General features: G+C 41.9%; 1 protein-coding gene across 2 annotated transcripts in view; it reads left to right on the forward strand.

The window, feature by feature from the left end:
- LRRC1 (leucine rich repeat containing 1) overlaps positions 1 to 12,487 on the forward strand; it is a 131,549-nt gene extending 119,062 nt beyond the window's left edge. For both annotated transcript variants that reach the window (XM_007095528.3, XM_042986584.1), the window contains 4 exons: positions 1,614 to 1,729; positions 9,270 to 9,442; positions 10,323 to 10,459; positions 12,080 to 12,487. In XM_007095528.3, the coding sequence (XP_007095590.1) occupies positions 1,614 to 1,729; positions 9,270 to 9,442; positions 10,323 to 10,459; positions 12,080 to 12,238 (585 nt within the window). In that variant the 3' untranslated portion in view covers positions 12,239 to 12,487. The remainder of the gene's footprint in view (positions 1 to 1,613; positions 1,730 to 9,269; positions 9,443 to 10,322; positions 10,460 to 12,079) is intronic.
- Positions 12,488 to 18,590: the final 6,103 nt, after the last annotated feature.

Raw genomic sequence — 18,590 nt, forward strand, 5'->3', positions numbered from 1 at the left:
GGAGGGGCTGAGAGAGAGGGAGAGAGAGAATTCCAAGCAGAATGCACACTTGTCAGCACAGAGCCCTACACAGGGCTCAATCCCATGAACCGTGAGATTATGACCTGAGCCAAAATCAAGAGTCAGACGCTTAACTGACTGAGCCCTCCGGGTGCCCCTAAAATGATGTATTTTAGAGGACAGTGAAAGCACCAGTTTTGCTGGGATGGGAAATGTGAACACTGAGAAAGAATGGGGACAAACTAGAAGTCTTTCTACATATCTGGGTGTTTTCCATTTTGGACGGATTTTCATGTTTCCTTATGTTTATTTTTCTTTTACATCCGCTCTGGTTAAATACTGTGGTTAAATGTATTATCTCAAAGTCTTTATATGAACTCCTAAGGGAAGCCATGATAAGATTGTTCATGAAGATAATTATGTAGCAATTTCATAAATATGCCTTCTTCTCTTTAAGATACATCCATACACACAACACATGTTGTTGTTCAGCTATTACTGAAGATGCAAGTCTCTTGCCCCTCCTCAAGTGGGAGGCTGTGGAGTATTTTTCCATGTGTTTGAGAGACATCAATAGGTTCCTTCATGAGCCTTTTCTTGCAGCCGCCCTGGGTGAGGATAGCGAGTACAGGGAGAATGTAGTTCTGTATGGAGTCCTGAATGTTGTTGTGTCTGAGATCAAGTTGTGTTTCCACCCTCTTGGTCCAGCTTTCCTGACCATAGGAACCAGAGCCAATTTGTTCAAGAGGATGATTGAATTCTTTTGTGCTTCTTTTCTTTTTTGAAGACTAGATCCAAGCAAAGCTCAATTACCTTTGAATCGCTTACTTTAAAAATAAATGGTAATCAAATTTGGTGTGGATACAGATAGTGATACACTTCTACCCACATTAGTTTTACCAGATTAATGTATGTATTTACCAAATTCAATTTTTGCTAAAATAGTGTTGATTTTGCAGTTGTCAACGGAAAACGAATAATGAATTTACCAAACTAAGTTGTGAATAACCAAAAGCTATTAAAAGATGTATGGTGCAAATTAGTGTACTGTGTCATCTATCAGGTGTCTTTTTTTCCCCCCTCCCTCCCTTCCTCTCTTTCTCTCTCTCTCTCTCTCTCTCTCTCTCTCTCTCTCTCTCTCTCTGTTTCTTAAATGAACTGGAACACTGGGAATACTAAATTTAATATAATGGGCAGGTCTTCAGAGGGGTGTATATGGATCATCCTTGGCCTTATTTTTGAAACTTAGAATTTTCAGTCTCCCATATTACCGAACAATAATTGTCTGGACCTGTGTGGCTTAGTTAACATATTTAAAAGACGCGGTTGCATTAGATAGCAGTGGAAAATGACTTGCATTTCAGAGTGTAAGTTTTGAACCGTCCTGTTTCTTTTCGTGATTTAATTTAGACTCTGAGTTTCATGTATTGCAGAGATTTTTAGGACCTTATTGGACTACTTAGTACTTTGTATGATTTAAATTAATCATAGTTGGTCATCAGTGTCATTTTATGCATCCTTCTCATGCCATTTGATAAACAAGATACTCCACTCACACCACCATCTTCCAAAAAAACCTGGAAAAAAAGCCTGTATTTTCTTTCTCATTGTAGATTGGCGGGTGCTGCAGCCTCACCGTGTTCTGTGTGCGTGACAATAGACTGACTCGGATACCTGCAGAGGTGTCCCAGGCAACAGAGCTTCATGTCCTAGATGTGGCAGGGAACAGGTAAGCATGTCCTGGTTTGCTTTATTTGAGAAAAAGAACCAAATGTTCATGCACCCCAACCCTTGCCATCTTGCCTTTGCACCGTCTTCTAGAATATATACCGATGAGTCGAATGACCCAGGGCCCAGGAAGTTGTTAGTCTGAGAGCAGGGACAATGGATCATTGGACAGATGAGGGACAGCCTAAGCGTGGGGCACTTTGAAGTTGAAGTGGACACTTTTGTGGAAATGCTTCTCAGAACAGCAGTATGGTGATGTAAGGGAAACAGCACTGTCTGAGACCTGGGATACTTCGGTTTTACTTCAGCTTTTATAGCTAGCTTTTGTATGTCATTGTGAGCCTCTGAGTTTCCTCATCTGAAGAATGAGCTTGAATGAGTTTGAACGAGATTTGAACCAGGGATCTTGATGTGCTCTGCTGGTGATTCTGAACCCCCTGAAATTGTAAATAAAATTGTATCCAGGGATGCTTTTCCGGCCAAAGGATAACACAGCTAATGTCAGAATCACCAAGTGATCCATCGTCTGTGATAAAGTGAAGAGCCACCTGACGAGTGTCCCCAAGGTCACAGCAGTGCATTTCTCAAGTTCTGGGGTCAGAGGTCATGGTGGACTGCTCACTGGTTTCTGGAATATGCCTTCTCTTCACCTTTGTAAAATACACATTTGTTTCAGTCATTCTGTACTAGTTTGATCACCTCGGATGGTACACGTGCTTTCTTTCCCCTGAGCCTAGACCAGCTACTCTTTCTAGCTGGGACCCCCTTCTCTGGCTCCCACTTGTATCCCTCATCACTCATGCTTTCATTTTCACCAGGGAGCCTTCTTCTCTTGGAGCCTGCTTTTTTTTTTTTTTTTTTTTTTTTCAATTCTCCCTGACATAGCACTCAGCACCGTATGATAAATGTGTGTGTAACCATCTAAACCTAATAGTGCCTGAAGTTAAATGTGGCACCTGCGTCACTGTGCCATTTATCCCTGCACAGTGCCTGGTACTTAACAATAAAAGCCTGGTAAATTCTTGTCGCCCAAATGAAAATGTTAAAAATGTTAGTTTTGTAGAGTGAATAGTAGGCCACTGCGAAATGCCTCGTGTCACAGGCTTCATCACCAAAGGAATTTAAAAAATGCTTTTGAGTATTACATAGTTAGATGGGAGAAAAAGTGCTCAGCCAGGGGAAAATGATCACCAATTCTGAATGGTAGATAGCAGCAGTCTGAAGAGTGTTTGGAGGATGGTGTGCTAAGTGCTGATTAGCTAGTCACTGAGGTCAGGCACAAGCCACTATTTTTCATTCTGGCTAATCCATTGTAGATAATGGTGCTAATAAATTGCAGGACACAGTAGGCCTCAGGGAATGCTCACCGTTTTCAAGTTAAGGCTTTCAGGACATCTTGATAGATTCTTAAGACCACTGACCGGTTACTGGAGACTCGGGATTAATTTGAGTTGAATGTTGACTTTCTGCTGGACTGAGTCCCACGCACAGTGTAGAGCTTGGGAAGGGTGGTTCTTCCCCCACCTCCAGCAGCAGGAACTCGGTGACTCCAAACCTTCCCGGATTCTTGTCACGCTGGCGAGCATGAATTTACATCGCTAATTCTTGAGCAGAATGATGGCTCTCATGTCTAAAAACGGCTCTTCACAGGAGTGAAGGCTCTATTCTCTAGTTCTCAGGAGGGAAAGTTAAATTTTTATTATGTTTGGGCTGGGGTGGAGAAAACCTCATTAAAAAGTGCACTTACATAGCTGCCGGCTGAGTCAGTGAAGTGTGTCTTTTAGCCCATGTATATATGGATTCATAACCAAATTTTAAACCTATTAAAATATTTAATTACTACTTATTTTAAGTATTAGTATAGAAACTAATAAAAAAAAAGGCTATAATGTCAGCTTTTCAGCTTGCAGAAACGTTACACCATGGGAAATCATGCCACATAGGACAGAAGTTTTTGCCTCTTCTCTCAAGCATATAAAAAAGCAAATGGCACAGAGACTGCATGTTAGTTTCCACAAACTTTCTTTGACAAGTTTGATGGAATAACTATAAAATGCCACTGGGAAACTAAGTATCCAATCTTGTACAGTAACAGAGAAGATGTCTTTTATCATCAGCTACCCATGGACACAGAATACACATTTCCTTAATTCTTACTCTTTGCCACAGGACTGTCCACCAACTACCCAATATCTCTGGTATTTTGAGGATCTCTGAGGAAGAATAGTAAAATACTAGAAACAGTGGAGGTCAGTGGGGGAATAGTTTGTACCTTTGAATTTTACAATCCAAAAAATTAAATTTAAAAATACTAAAACAGGGGTACCTGGGTGGCTCAGTCAGTTAAGCGTCCGACTTTGGCTCAAGTCGTAATCTCACGGTTTGTGGGTTCAAGCCCCATGTCGGGCTCTGTGCTGACAGCTCAGAGCCTGGAACCTGCTTTGGGTTCTGTCTCCCAATCTCTTTCTCTCTCTGCCCCTGCCCTGCTCATGTTCTGTCTCTCTCTCTCAAAATAAACATTAAAAAATTCAAAAATACTAAAACATTACCTCACAGTTGTTAGAATGGCTGTTATCAATAAGACAAGAGGTAACAAGTGTTGGTAAGGACTTGGAGACAGGGGAACCCTCTTGCTCCATTGATGGGAATGCAGATTGGTGCAGCCACTAGGGAAGGCAGTGTGGAGGTTCCTCAAAACATAGAGGAACTACCCTATGATCTGGCCATCCCATTCTGATGTATGTCCAAGGGAAATGAAAACGGGATATCGAAGACATATCTGCACCCCCATGTTCATTGCAGCATGAGTCACAGTAGCCAAGATATGGAACCAACCTAAACACTGTCAGCAGATGAATGGATAAAGAAGTGAGAAGGAAGGAAATCATGCTATTTATGACATGGATGGACTTTGAGGGCGTTATGCTAAGTGAAATAAGTCAGACAGAAAAAGACAAATACTGTATGATCTCACATGTGAAATCTAAAAACAGCTGAACTCATAGAAATAGAGAGTAGCATGGAGGTCATCAGAGGCTAGGGGTAGGGGAGGAAGGGAGGTGTTGATAAGTGAGTACAAATTCCCAGTTATAAGATGAATAATTTCTGGGGACCTGATGTCTATCATGGGGACTGCATTTAATAATACTGTATTATATCCTTGAAAGTTGCTAAGAGAGCAGATCTTAAATGTTCTCACTACACGCACACATACACACACACATGCACACGCATACAAGGTGGTAGTTATGCAACTGGATGGAGGTGTTAATTAACCCTACTGTGGTAAGTCCCTGGGGAATATATGAGTGTATCAAATCATCCCAGGTACACCTTAAAGTTGCACAGTGTTCATGGCAATTATAGCTCAGTAAAGCTGGGAAGAAATATTAAAAGACAAAACACAACCCGGCAGTGTGGTTATACCGTGGAGTACTAAGCACTTAAAAGGATGAGATGATCTCTCTGTGTAGTGACACAGGAGGCCCATGGTACTGAGTAAAAAGAGCAACTGTTGGGCATACGTAGTACTCTCATTTTTGTTTTTAAAACAACATATCTGTGCAGTACACCCAAACATCAATACCAGTTCCCCTAGAGGAGGGGTGGAGCCCTGAGGTCACAGGGGGCTTGCCCTTTAGATATTTCAGTTACATTTTCCTACCGATTATGTTCTGTGTATCTTTAAACATTTTTGGAAACTCTGCTTAAAACTAAAAATTCCAGCAGGAGGTAAAAGATGAAACATTCCATTGTAAGACGTATGCAACGATAGGTTAAGTCAATATTAAATTAACCAGTCTAACCATGTTTAGTTGTCAAACTTGACAGTGCAGTCGCTACAGTAGTGCAGAGATAGGGAAGGTCACTTCAGGTTGATTGGTCGTGGATTTAACTGGAAATGAGAGGCTTGGCTCATGGTGTGGTTATTCGTTTGCTTTAGTCCTTGTACCATTGATGTAAATAGTAACCACAGGCTTTTTATTTTGGGGGGATGGGGTCCTAAATAAAACACAGAGATGTGGACAAATAGGACAGTGGTTTCTTGTGTTGATTCTGCAGAGTACAGAAGGTACCAGAATAAACCAAAAATGTATTATTAACTCCTCTGGAAAGCAAGAATACACACACACACACACACACACACACACACAGAGATGGGGCAGGGTGTGAGGATCTCTGAAAAAGAGCTTTTTTCTTTTTCTTTTTAAAAAAGTTTTTTTTTAACGTTTATTTATTTTTGAGAGACAGAGACAGTGCACCATCAGGGGAGGGGCAGAGAGAGAGGGAGACACAGAATCCAAAGCAGGCTCCAGGCTCTGAGCTGCCAGCACAGACCCTGACATGGGGCTCGAACTCATGAGCTGTGAGATTATGACCTGAGCCCAAGTTGCCGCTTAATGGACTGAGCCACCCAGGTGCCCCCTTTTTTTCCTTTTTGTCTTTGAAACTCTGAAACACCCTCCCTGGGACGCTTGCCAACAAGCTCATGTGTGGTGTGTGCTCGGCTGGCAACAGCCATGTTCAAGCTGGCACTCTGATATTTCACAGGGAAACTGGTGTTCTAGACAAGTCACTAATCTTACATGGCTTGGTTGAATGTCATTATAAGATCTGTTATTGTAGAGTCTAGTCATTTATTTCAGCTTTTACCATGATTTGTCATCCTTACAAGCTGTTATTTATTATTGATGCTCTGTTTAGCCTTTTATTTATACCTTTGGTTTAGTACTTAGCTGCAAAGCCAGTTATTCTTCTAAGAAGGTACAATGACCAGGGGCTCCAGGGGCTCCAGGATCCAGCTTCGGCTCAGGTCATGATCTCACAGTTTGTAAGTTCAAGCCCTGCATTGGGCTCGCTGCTGTCAGCACAGAGCCAGTTTCAGATCCTCTGTCCCCCCCCTCTCTCTGCCCCTCCCCCACTTATACTCTATTTCTCAAAACAAACAAACAAACAAACATTAATAAAAAGGTATGATGACCATGTTTGAGTATCTGTGTTTTGTGCCAGTTTTAAAATCTTAATTTTTTTTCCTTTATGCCCTCATGATTAAGAAATTTAGAGGCACTAACTGTAGATATCGTGCCTAGACCCTAAAACCTGAAACATTTCTAAAGAAGTAGGAACAGACATTCAAAAGAATTATCCTTTTGTTAGTAGTAAAATGAAAGACTTTGAGGTACTTGAAGCTTTCACAGTATGTTAGGGTAGTCTTAAAATCCCTGTCACCAGGCCAGGCAAATACATGTCTCCTGTCTTTAACTTCCTTGCATTTGAGTGTATGTGTGACAACCTTTGGGCAGAGGCAAGAATAATTTGTTGCATAAGCAGAAGAGATTTCACTTTCTATCTCCTTCATAGACCCAGCACCTCAAGACAGTAAGTAGAGCTGTAAAGCCTCTGCTTCCTTGGATCCCCTTGGGCGTCCTTCATGGTATAAGCCCATCACTCCCCTTGGTGGATTCTGGGATTTAAAAGTTCGTATTTCTTTCTCAGTCAGTTTGGCCCTTATTAGTGAAATTTTGTAGTGTACAATACATAGAGACTTTTTTTAATGTCTGTTTTTGAGAGGGGGAGAGAGCAAGTGAGCAAGAGAGGGGCAGAGAGAGAGGGAGACAGAGAATCTGAAGCAGGCTGCATGCTGTCAGAGCACAGCCTGGTGCGGGGCTCAAACCCACAAGCTGTGAAACCATGACCTGAGCCGAAGTTGGACACTCAACCAACTGAGCCCCCCAGGCGCCCCATTCATGGGTACTTTAACGTAAGCAGATCTCATGGATGCATTGACGCTGAGGTACAATTCCACTGACTCAGTACTGCACCCAGTACATACGTGTGGGATGGACCAGCCTTTGCTGGACTAATTGTTAGGAAAAGAAACTATATTGTCGCCTGCATGACTGGTATATTGTAAATATCATGTGAAACACATACATTTTTCTTGTGAAAAGTTTGTCAATAATACATCCGTTGTTAACACTCTCGATGCGTTCTTTGATCATTTTCACTTCATTTGTTAAAGTAACTTAACCAGTCTGTGCTTACATTTTATTTAGATAGTTTTATAATATCGGAGTGCAACTTCTCTTCATATCTCTACATAGAGTTCGCATTAATTTTCCATAAGCCTGTCAATTCAGAATGGCATCTATGTCTGAAAATGCAGCATTAATCTGTTGGCAAGATGTGTAGGTAGATCCCCCCACATGTGTTAACTGGAGATAGGTGTGCAATTTCATAAAAGAAAGAACCCCAGCAATATGTGCTGTCATAGAATTTCTGATGGTATTACTGAGCCAGGGATTTCTTTTAAGAAAATGTTCCTCATCTTGGAGTCCTCAGAATGCAGTCACCTCATTATTGTCCAGCTTATGAAGACCCTGCCAAGATTGTAATTTAATACATAGAGACATCCTCAGAGTAAAAATACCTTATCAAATACAACCTTAGCTTCTTTGCACCAGAAGTTTCTGGTACCTAACAGAGGTTTGGTTATTTTCATCATGCACCAGTAGGCGTGTGTAAAGCATTGGTTTTCACTAAAGCAGCCTTTTCACCCCTCGCACTGTTAGCATCTTGGGCCTGATAATTCTCTGTTGTCAGGGCTGTCCTGTGCATTATGAGATGTATAGCAATATCCTCAGCCTCTACCCTCTAGATGCCAGCAGCACCTCCCAAAAATGTCTGCAGACACTGCTAGCTATCCCTAGGGGCAGAAGCGCCCCTGGTTAAGAACCACTGCACTAAAGTAATCTTTGGCAAGTACCAAGTACGTATGATTCCTGGTGCGGATCTTTGCTAAATAGAGTTAATTGAGTGTAGACACTGTGTCAGACATTTGTGTGAACATAAATATAAAATTAATCTTCAGGTGTCACATTACAATTTTTAAAGTGTTTTAATATATACGATCTCATTTGAAACTGAAACAGTGTGAAGTGGACATTAATTATCACATAGGAGTCTGGGAAGTGGGAGCTTCTAGAACCTGGAAGATACATGTTTGAAATTGATACCTAAAAATAAGCTCCCTAGAGAAATGCAATCCAAGAGAAAAACTTTTTAATCTTTATTTGAATTGCCACTTAAACTCTTCAACATCCCAGGCATCTCCTTCCTGTCGTCTTGATTTGCCAGGTGCTACTGGAAACAGGTAATCGTCGGTGAGGCTGTTGCCATTGACTCAGTAAAAACTGCTGCTTCTGGGTTCTTCCACAATTACTCTGGCTTTTTTTCTCTTTAAATCGAAACCTCCTAGTGCAAGACTTGACTCATGTGTTCCGTAATTTCCTCATGTTTTGCCCCATGGCCAGAGGAGCTAATAAGAAAGATGACGGCAGAAGAGGGAAGCCCAGTGACTGAACTGAGGAGTCTGCTCACAAAGAATACGTCAAGGATCTTATTATAAACATTAACATCTTGTTCCATGTTGAACCCGATCCCAGGAGGTTCTTTGTAATGTTTTTATTCAGTCTGTATTGACAGGAATTGATGTCATTATAAAATCTGAGACCCTGATGTCTCCTTTTGTTTTAAATTAGGCTATTACATCTGCCTTTATCCCTGACCGCCTTGAAGCTGAAGGCTCTGTGGTTGTCGGACAACCAGTCCCAGCCTCTGCTCACGTTCCAGACGGACACAGATCACGCCACAGGAGAGAAGATTTTGACCTGTGTCTTGCTTCCTCAGCTGCCTTCTGAACCTACTTGCCAAGGTGAATTTAAGGACAATACTCACATGGCCACATGCTCCTACTAACAGGAACAGGAGCTAATGTCTATCCATACGACCTCTTACTCCCACATGCATCTGTAAACTTGTCTAATATACTCCTCGGACCAGCCTGGGTGAGGTCACTGGGGGTCTCCTCTGGGAAGGCTCCTCTGCACCTTTGCAGAAAACGTACCCCTCACACCTGCTTATCATATCTGAAATTCCTTAAACAGCCTTTTGGGTTTGAACTGTGGCTAAAGCTGAAAATACAGATACTTTTTAAAAAGTTAACAGAGTCCCTTAAAATCCAAACTGATGGTTTAGAGGATTAGTACTGAACACCACTGTGGAACAGCGTTGCAGCCATTCTGTTGTTTTGAGCCATTGTTCCTTTGTGTTGTAAATTACGTGTGGTTTTAAAAAATATTCATAGTAACATCAAATTGCTATAAAAATCCTTTTCTGAGAGCTGGTTTTTATAAAAGAGACCTAGAGTGCTCTGGGAGAACAGGAGTCCCCTAAGTGGAAAGGCCCCAAAGCATCTTGCCAATCCCAGCCCTTTTAGAAGAGCTTTTAAGACCCCAGGGGAAAAACAAGGCAGAAAGTGTTACTGAGGAAAGTACTGGTGTCCCAAAGTCAGTGTATAGAAAAGAATTGTGAGAAAGGATTCTACAAATTATGATGACATTCTCTAATGAAATATTAAGCCTTAATTTAACAGATCTTTTATATGATCTCAGATTGAATCATGCATCATTGAAAAGAAAGGGCAACCCTGTCCCAGACTTTTTTCTTTTCGTTTAAAATTTTTTTAAATACTGCATAGTAGTTACCAGTCACATGAACCGACTTCCCAGCTAATGTCGTCTTTGTCGTGACAGAGAACCTGCCTCGCTGTGGGGCTCTGGAAAGCTTGGTGAATGATGTCTCCGATGAGGCCTGGAATGAGCGTGCCGTGAACAGAGTCAGTGCAATCCGATTTTTGGAAGACGAGAAAGACGAAGAAGACAATGAAACGGTATGGAGGTGGAAATTGATGGCCTACCTGGAAAATAAGGATTTCTTTTAATTTCCAATTGACTGTTCTCTGCTTTGCCTTCAGCATGCAAAAAAAAAAAAAAAAAAAAAAAATTTAGAAGGCAAAACTAGATACTTCTAGGTACTGATTCACCAAATGTATATAAAGCAAATGGAACTCTGTTTTTTGTTTGTTTGTTTGAATAGTGTATACTCTTTTTCTTTATTTGTGATAGCTTCCCTTCTTGCCTGCAGTAAATTGATGGGGAATTTTTTCTGTGTCTGTTGTTCTCGGTGAAGGAAGTCTCCTCCCCACGCCCGTTTATAGGTGTAGCACATTGACTCCCTTCACATCTCGCAGTGTGACTTAGCTTGCCTTCTGTGGAGCCATGCTTCTGTGTCTTCTTCACGTAACCATTCTTCCCTTCACCTTTAGGCAGAGTGCTTGTGATATTAGTTGGGTTAATTTACTAGTTTTCATCCAAAAATCAAGAAGAGATCTGAAAGTACTACTTAGCCTTACTCCATTCACACTTGAAAATGTCTCTCAGGCAGCTGACATCTCCAGGAGTCAGTGACAACTCTCGAAATCTTACTACAAGTTGACTTTGGCTTAAACTCCTTGCACTAATTGAGATTTTCATAAGCAGAGCTGAGAGGGAGTACCTGCAGCCCCCAAAGCAATGTGTGGTTTTTAAATTACTGTCTGTAGTCTTTGTTATTCCAGCTGTCACCAAATGGGACTTCATCCATTTACAGTAGTGGATTGCAAAGTAGGAATTAGTCATGAAAAAATAACTTGAGCAGAAATGACTCCTCATAGCTGATTCCTCCTGCCTTGTTGAAGGGAGATGATTTCACCCGCTCCTTCATGGCCGCCAACAGTGCCCTGGCAGTTTTGTGTTAATGTACTTTAGGCTCCTCCTGAAACTCCTTGGACAGTCCATTTAAAAGATACAGATACTGTTTTATGAGCCAGAGGGCATGTAACATGTCAAATAATACATTTTTTTAAAGATTGCCCCTGCCATATCACTTCACTTCCAGCACCATAGCCTTTATTAGAAGACTGTGAACTCCAGTAGGTGATGTAAATAACACACACAGCAGCGGAATAAGAAAAGAAGCCCTTCTGTCTGTCTCTCTCTCTCTCTCTCTCTCTCTCTCTCTCTCTTTCTCTCTTTCCTTTTCCTTCTACTTCTATGCCTCCAGGGTTGAAGGAAGTCAGAACCACTTGGGGTAATAGGACATTTCAGGGATTTTAAGTTTTTGACCCCTTTATCTTCTTCTTTCTCCGCACCCCACACTAACATCTTAATCTTTTTTTTCTTGCTGTTCATCGAACTTTATTTTCATATTACACTAATTTCACATTTTACGAAGTACCCTTTTATTGTGAAAGTAATCCTTCAGTCTTGACTACACCAGTCCCGTGCCACGTTCATGTTCCCTTAAGTGCTTACTGGTAAGCAGCCGATAAACACTCGTGGGGCAGGAGGAGGTGCTCCCGCCCACTCTAACTCATAGCTCCTCAGAGGTAAGGAGGCCACTGCCTCCCAGCCGCCTGCTGGAAAGAGTAAAGGCATAAAAGCAAAACATTCACTCCCCTGTTTGTTTGCAGAGAACACTTCTGAGGCGAGCCACTCCACACCCTGGAGAGCTAAAGAATATGAAAAAGACAGTGGAGAATTTACGGAACGACCGGAATGCTGCTAAAGGACTGGATTCAAACAAGAACGAGGTCAATCACACCATTGACCGAGTGACCACTTCTGTATAGAACTTCACCTGCAGGTTTTACCTCCCGTGTCTCCCCCTGCTGTTGAGATGTTCCCGTGCCCTCTGGAGGAGCCTCACGCAGTCCTTGGTCTTCCCTGGAAGGCGGGGAGGCACGCGCCACCCCCAGGCCGCCTGCCGGGGTTGCTGCTCTGTCCACGGATGTGCCTTACTGCGGTCCAGGCGCGCTTCCTTTCCTCCAGCTTCCAGTCGTTTGTCATGATAAGTAGAATACACTACTGTAAACATCTGACCTTTGGTGTTGTCTTATGTTGGGGTCAGGGAGCACAGGAAGGGGAATTGTTTTTGTCCTCCTCCCTCCTGTAAAGCGCCCGGGACATTTTTCTCTTGGACCTACTGATGAGAGAGTTTTATGTACGGGGAATAATTGATACTTTTTTAAAACCTTTTTTGGCAGCTCAGATGGTGTAAATTTTAAAAATTTTTGTATAGGTATTTCATAACAAAAAAAAAATGTGTATTTCTTTTTCGTTATTTTATCATGGAAACGGTACATATTTTAGTATTTGTGCAGGAAGAAAAGCGCAAGAGTCCTAAAGTGTTTTCTCTTTTACCATCCACTTGTGCCTTACTGTATCCTGTGTCATGTCAAACGAGTTGCACACAGTGACGTCCTCAAGCAGTCAGATGAGACTAAGAATGTGGTACTTTTGAAGCAGTGTTGGATTTTAATCAGTAATCTACCTGGTGGATTTGTTTTTAGCCAAAAAGAAGAGTTACCACCAATTTGTAAATTTTATCAGTTGAATTTTTTTTTTAGAAAGATGAACCAAAGGATTAGACTGCTAATATTTCGTTTCTTAACACTTTTTATGAATGAGTCTCTTATAATGAGTACAGTGTCTGATTGTACCTACTTGGAAGGTATATGCCATTTGTAAAATAAAATCAGAAAAGCACAAAAGGAGAAAACTGGTTCAGGAATCCAGTGAGTAAATGAATTATGTACTGCAAAAGAAAGTATGATTTTTATTGAAGAAAGCTTTAAAAGTTTTATATTGAGATATAAAACCACAATAAAGCGAAATAACCTACAACCATATTAGACATATTGCTATCTTTGTAAGTGCAATTTAATTTGTAAATAGAGTTTGAGTCAAAATATAACAAAATATTGCTTCAAGTTTTAATTTTAAGTCTGCTAATTTAAGAGGTATGGGGGTATGTTTTGGTGCATTTCTGTTGATTTTTTTTTTTTGTATAATGTGATAAAAGAGAAATGAAAATGCCAGTTACTATGAGGAAAATCACGATATTGTTGGGTTTTTTGTTTTCTCTCCATGAAATAAAATCACCCTGGAATTAACCATACAACTTTTTAAACTTATCACCTTGTAATGTTCAGATGATGGCAAGTAGCTGCATTCTTTGACAGTGTGCTCCCATCCATTAAATATCCAAACTACTGGTCAGTTTTGAGTTAATTTCTTGCCCTTTTGCCACACAGGACAGACCCCAGAAGTGCCCTTCACTCTGGCAAATAACTTCGGGTTATGGCTGGCCAATTGGACTCGTTAGCAATCTGCTTTCAACCAACCAAATACAGTATCTTCTATTACTGCTGTGCATTTACTTACTGGGTTCATTTTCTTTTTCTTTTTCTCTTTTTTTTTTTTTTGAATATATATTCTTGAGAGAGAGAGAGAGAGGATGTAAGTGGGGGAAGAGCAGAGAGAAAGGGAGCCAGAGAAGCCCAAGCAAGATCCACGGTATCAGTGCAGAGCCTGATGCCAGGCTCCAACTCACAAACCATGAGATCATGACTTGAGCCAAAATCCAGAGTGAGACACTCAACAGACTGAGCCACCCAGGTGCCCCTCATTTTGCTTTTTAAGTTGTTTGTATATACACACACACACACATATATATATATATATAAAATATATACACATATACATATATATAAAATATATATATATATATATATATATATATTTTTTTTTTTTTTTTTTAAACTATTGAGTTGGAAGTACCATGGTGCATAAGTGGTTTTTGGGCTACTCGGTTTTTTACCTTGCTTCCCAATCTCTGGAACGTTCTGTCTTCTCCATTTTAAGATATTGGCATACTCTGTTTTAGGCCTGTGAAAATGATGCCACTAACTCATGGGCTGATAGGTAAGCAAATTGGTTTTATTCAGGGAGAGTTATCTCAATGCTAAAGAACAAATAAAATTGGATGTTGTTTTTTGTTTTCACATTAAGCCTACCCTTTGCTACTCAGTTTATCACAGCTTTGGTGGAATGTGGTGGGCACAATAGACAGTGTGCTTAAATTTTTCTAGGAAATTTTATGTACGTAATTATGTTTCCTTTGGCCTACCTTCTCTACTACATTTTCACCTGTTTGTTTGCTTGCTTGCTTGTTTTGTTTTTAGTTTTTGACATTTTGTTCCCCCTTCCTGGAGAAGGGAAAAGTTACTTTCATTTCACTTGTTTGTGCCCGGGGGACACTGCTGTGCTCCTTACGCCAGGGTGCTGGAACCAGACTTAGACCTCACCATAGGAACATCGACCAAAGAGACCCAACTCAAGAACATGCCCACCTTTTCCAGTGAGGCCTTCTTGTCATTAGAAGGAAAACGTAATTATGCGATAGGAGACCTTTCCCTTCTGAGGCTGGTGCCCAAATTTCCTGACCTCTTCCTAGAGGAACACTGTCCATCCCCACCCCGCAGTCTGGCCCTTCCTTCCTTCAGGAAAGGGAGGCGTTTGCTGTATAGCCTGCCTGTTTGTCTTGTGGGAGTGACAGGTAAAAGCAGGAAAGATTATTGTGACCTGTTCACCTGCTCTTTTTGTAGCCCCGTTTTTCCTGTTTTTAGCAAGGAAATTGTGCCTAAGTGGATAAAACAGAAAAAAAAAAAAAAGTCATTGATTGGAAAAAAAGGTACAGGTAAGAAAAACTAGAACTATTTGCCTCGATGTGTGTGTGTGTGTGTGTGTGTGTGTGTGTGTGTGTGTTTTAACTTTTTTAATGCTTATTTTTGATACAGAGAGACAGAGCATGAGCAGGGACGAACAGAGAAAGAGAGGGAGACACAGAATCCAAAGCAGGCTCTAGGCCCCGAGCTGTCAGCACAGAGCCCAATGCGGGACTCGAACCCACAAATCATGAGATCATGACCTGAGCCGAAGTCAGACACTTAACCGACTGAGCCACTCAGGCGCTCCTGGATGTTGTGTTTTTTGTTTTGTGTTGCTTTTTTCTGAAAAACACCTTGGAGGAGTAGTCCTGACCAGCCCAGGCTTTCTATGTAAAATCGTCTTTGCTGCCGCAGGTAAGGAAGCACAGGTGGAGGACAGGGCCGTCTCAGGGCAGCAGCCCTCCCACCTCTTGTGAAATCCAGCACACCTAAGAAGACGTGCTGACTGGGTGGGGTGGAGGCCAGGAAACACTCTTCCCTTGTCAGAAAGTTGCTGTCAGCAGCCAGCTCTGACCTCGTGAAAGCGACTGACACTGGTGGCGGCTGTGTGACAGGGCTGCACAAACACTGACAGGGACAGCCCCGGAGCTGCTCGTTCATAGAAGGCAAGTCAGGGTTATCCTAGCGTCGTGACACCGTGGAGAGTTGAAATCTCGCTTCAGCGATTAGTGTCACCTCATCCAAATTTCCAAAAAGCCCATTTAAAAACTAAAAAAAGAAACCCAAAAAACAAAACCCAAACTTCTTACTACAAATAGTCAAAAACATACAAAAATAGAATCATATAGTGAACCCCCATCTACCTTCACTCAGCTTCAAACAGCTATCAACCCAAGACCGATACTAAGCTGTTTTAAAGCAACCAAATTAGGGGCACCTGGGTGGCTGGTGCGGTTAGGCGTCCACCTTCCACTCAGGTCATGATCTCATGGTTTGTGAATTTGAGCCCTGCATTAGGCTCTGTGCTGTCGGCATGGAGCCCACTTCGGATCCTCTGTCTCCCTCTCTTAGCCCCTCTCCTGCTCGCGCTCTCTCTCTCTCTCTCTCTCAAAAATAAGTAAACATTAAAAAAAAATCTAAAGGAACCAAATTATGTTTTAAAATGCATCCATAAGAAGAAGACTGCACAGTAAAATAACTTAAAAACTCAGGAAGAGCGAACACAGATAGGCCCTTGAACATAGTGCCCTGGAGTTATAGGTTTTGAGAGTCAGCATGGCCCAGCACTGGAATCCTATAGACATGGGTTTGAATCCCAGCCTGGCCATGTGGCTTTGGGTAAGCTACTTGACATGACCAGGCCTTAGGTCCTTCGTCTCTAAAACAGGGCAGTAATACCCCTCACAGACTTAGAGTAGGATTAAATGGGATACATAAAACGTCAGCTCTGAGAAAGTGGGTGACTGCTGTCATTACAGGTGTCCCTGTTATAGGAGGGCTTTTAGCAGCTCTGCAGCCTCTACCACGGAGCCAGCAGTATGTGATCACAAGAGTAGTGTTCTTCAGAAATGAGGACGCATGCTCGTCCTCTGGCAGAGAAAACTTACTCACTTGCGGTGTTACATAGAGGCCCTTGAGTTACACCATTGGGGAAGGATTTTAATCCGTCATGTCGGCTCACTTAAAGGTAAGGTTAGCAATTGTCTCACAGCAGCAGCCCCCTCATCGTAACTGGACTTACCAGCTTGCTATCCCCAAGTTAAAGCCAGTTTCCACCAAGAAAGTGTGAAACAACTGATTGAGAAAAGGGTCTCTGGATTTCCATGCAACGTCCTTGGGTTTCTAGGTTTGGGTCCACTGTGCTCATTTAGTGCCTTGCGTCTACTTTATTTCACTTTGATTTATATCCTTTTCTGACTCCTTTCTCTCAAAGGGAGACCTCTGAAGGTTTTATGTATCAGGAGGGGCCAGGTGGGTTTAAGAAATAGGTCATCCATGGAGAAAAACCTGGATGAAATAAACGCAGCGTGATTTGGGCAATGTAAAGGACACTCCCACTTTGCGGGAGGGAGCGTTTTTTTAAAAGCAGACAGCTGGTGGGAAAGGGAAACCAACCAGAAGAACCTGATCCGGTTACTTTTGTTCAGCAGGTTGTGTGGAAGGTTGGAGAATTTTTGTGCTTCACCGCTGGCCAGAAGGACAGTGTAATTTTCAACTGTGAGAGTGGGCAGTCCCTGTGACAAGCCAAGGCTCTTGAATTTGGACTGGGTAAGAATCTGACTGGGTTGATCCTCCAAGGACCTTTTGAGGCATCAGTGTTTAACTGCTACAACACACAGTGAGCTGCCCCTTGGTGTAGCGAAATAGTAGTGACCATGGCCCTGCTTCCTGAGCACTTACTATGTGCCACACACCAAGCTAACTGAACACAATCTCAAATTTCCAGAACAATTCCCTGAGGTTAGTGGTGCCATTCCCACTTTACAAAGGAGAGAATTAAGATTCAGATCGTTTTAAGAACTTTTGCACTGTCAACCAGCACATGACAAAATTGGAATTCGAATTCATCTCTCTGTTGACTAGAGTCTGTGGTCTCGATTATTGCTTTATTTTGCTTTGTCGCCCTCAGTCAAAACACAGTGAACCTGTAACTATATATTTAGAGTTGTATTTATCATAGTGGTGATGGTTCTGTTTTAACTTGAGATTATTTAAACCTCGGCTATGAACGAAGACAGGCACAGAGCCCAGTGAACCTGAGCCACCATTTTGGTAGACTTGGCCTTCGTTTGTGTCTAGTTACGGTATCCAGTGCTGTGACTTTACACCTTCCAACCCTCCCACTGCCCTCGTGCCCCCTGCCCACCCCACATTCTGTGTCTCTTGGTAAATGCCATGAAAACGTTCATTGGACCTTTGCTCTACCATTTCAAGTTGTATGCAAATCTCAAGAAACGGGAGAGAAATTATTTGGTCAGTGGGTGGCCAGAAAAAAAATTGCTATGCTTTTTAACATTGACTGAAGTGACAGTCTGGTAACCAGCTCTCTGAGAGAGCTTTAACGTGTGCCAAAAATTGGCAGTTAGCTCAAGAGTGAGCTAGTTAGTTAGGAACGATTTTTACCCTCACTACCTTTAACAACCTACCCTTGGAGAAAAGGCAGATAATGAACACTTGGAAATCAATAGTGCTGCAACTTGACCTTAATGCAGTTTGGGGGAAAGAAAAGAGGTGACTCATGATTTATTATTTAAGATCCTCCTTCTAAAAAGGATTGTTGTGAAAGATTTGACAAATAACGTTTGCTCCCATTTAGGATCTATCATTCAATCAAAGAAGCAGAAAACAGGAAGAATGGAAAACTGTGTGACTAAGCAGTGCTTAATTTTATTTGAAACTGCCTCTACCGCCCCGGTTGTAGAAAGAGAAGGCCTCATGCAGCCTTTACATGGCAAGAAACCCTGCTTGCACC

The sequence above is a fragment of the Panthera tigris genome, chromosome B2 (genome assembly GCF_018350195.1).
Source record: "Panthera tigris isolate Pti1 chromosome B2, P.tigris_Pti1_mat1.1, whole genome shotgun sequence".
Taxonomy (NCBI): domain Eukaryota; kingdom Metazoa; phylum Chordata; class Mammalia; order Carnivora; family Felidae; genus Panthera; species Panthera tigris.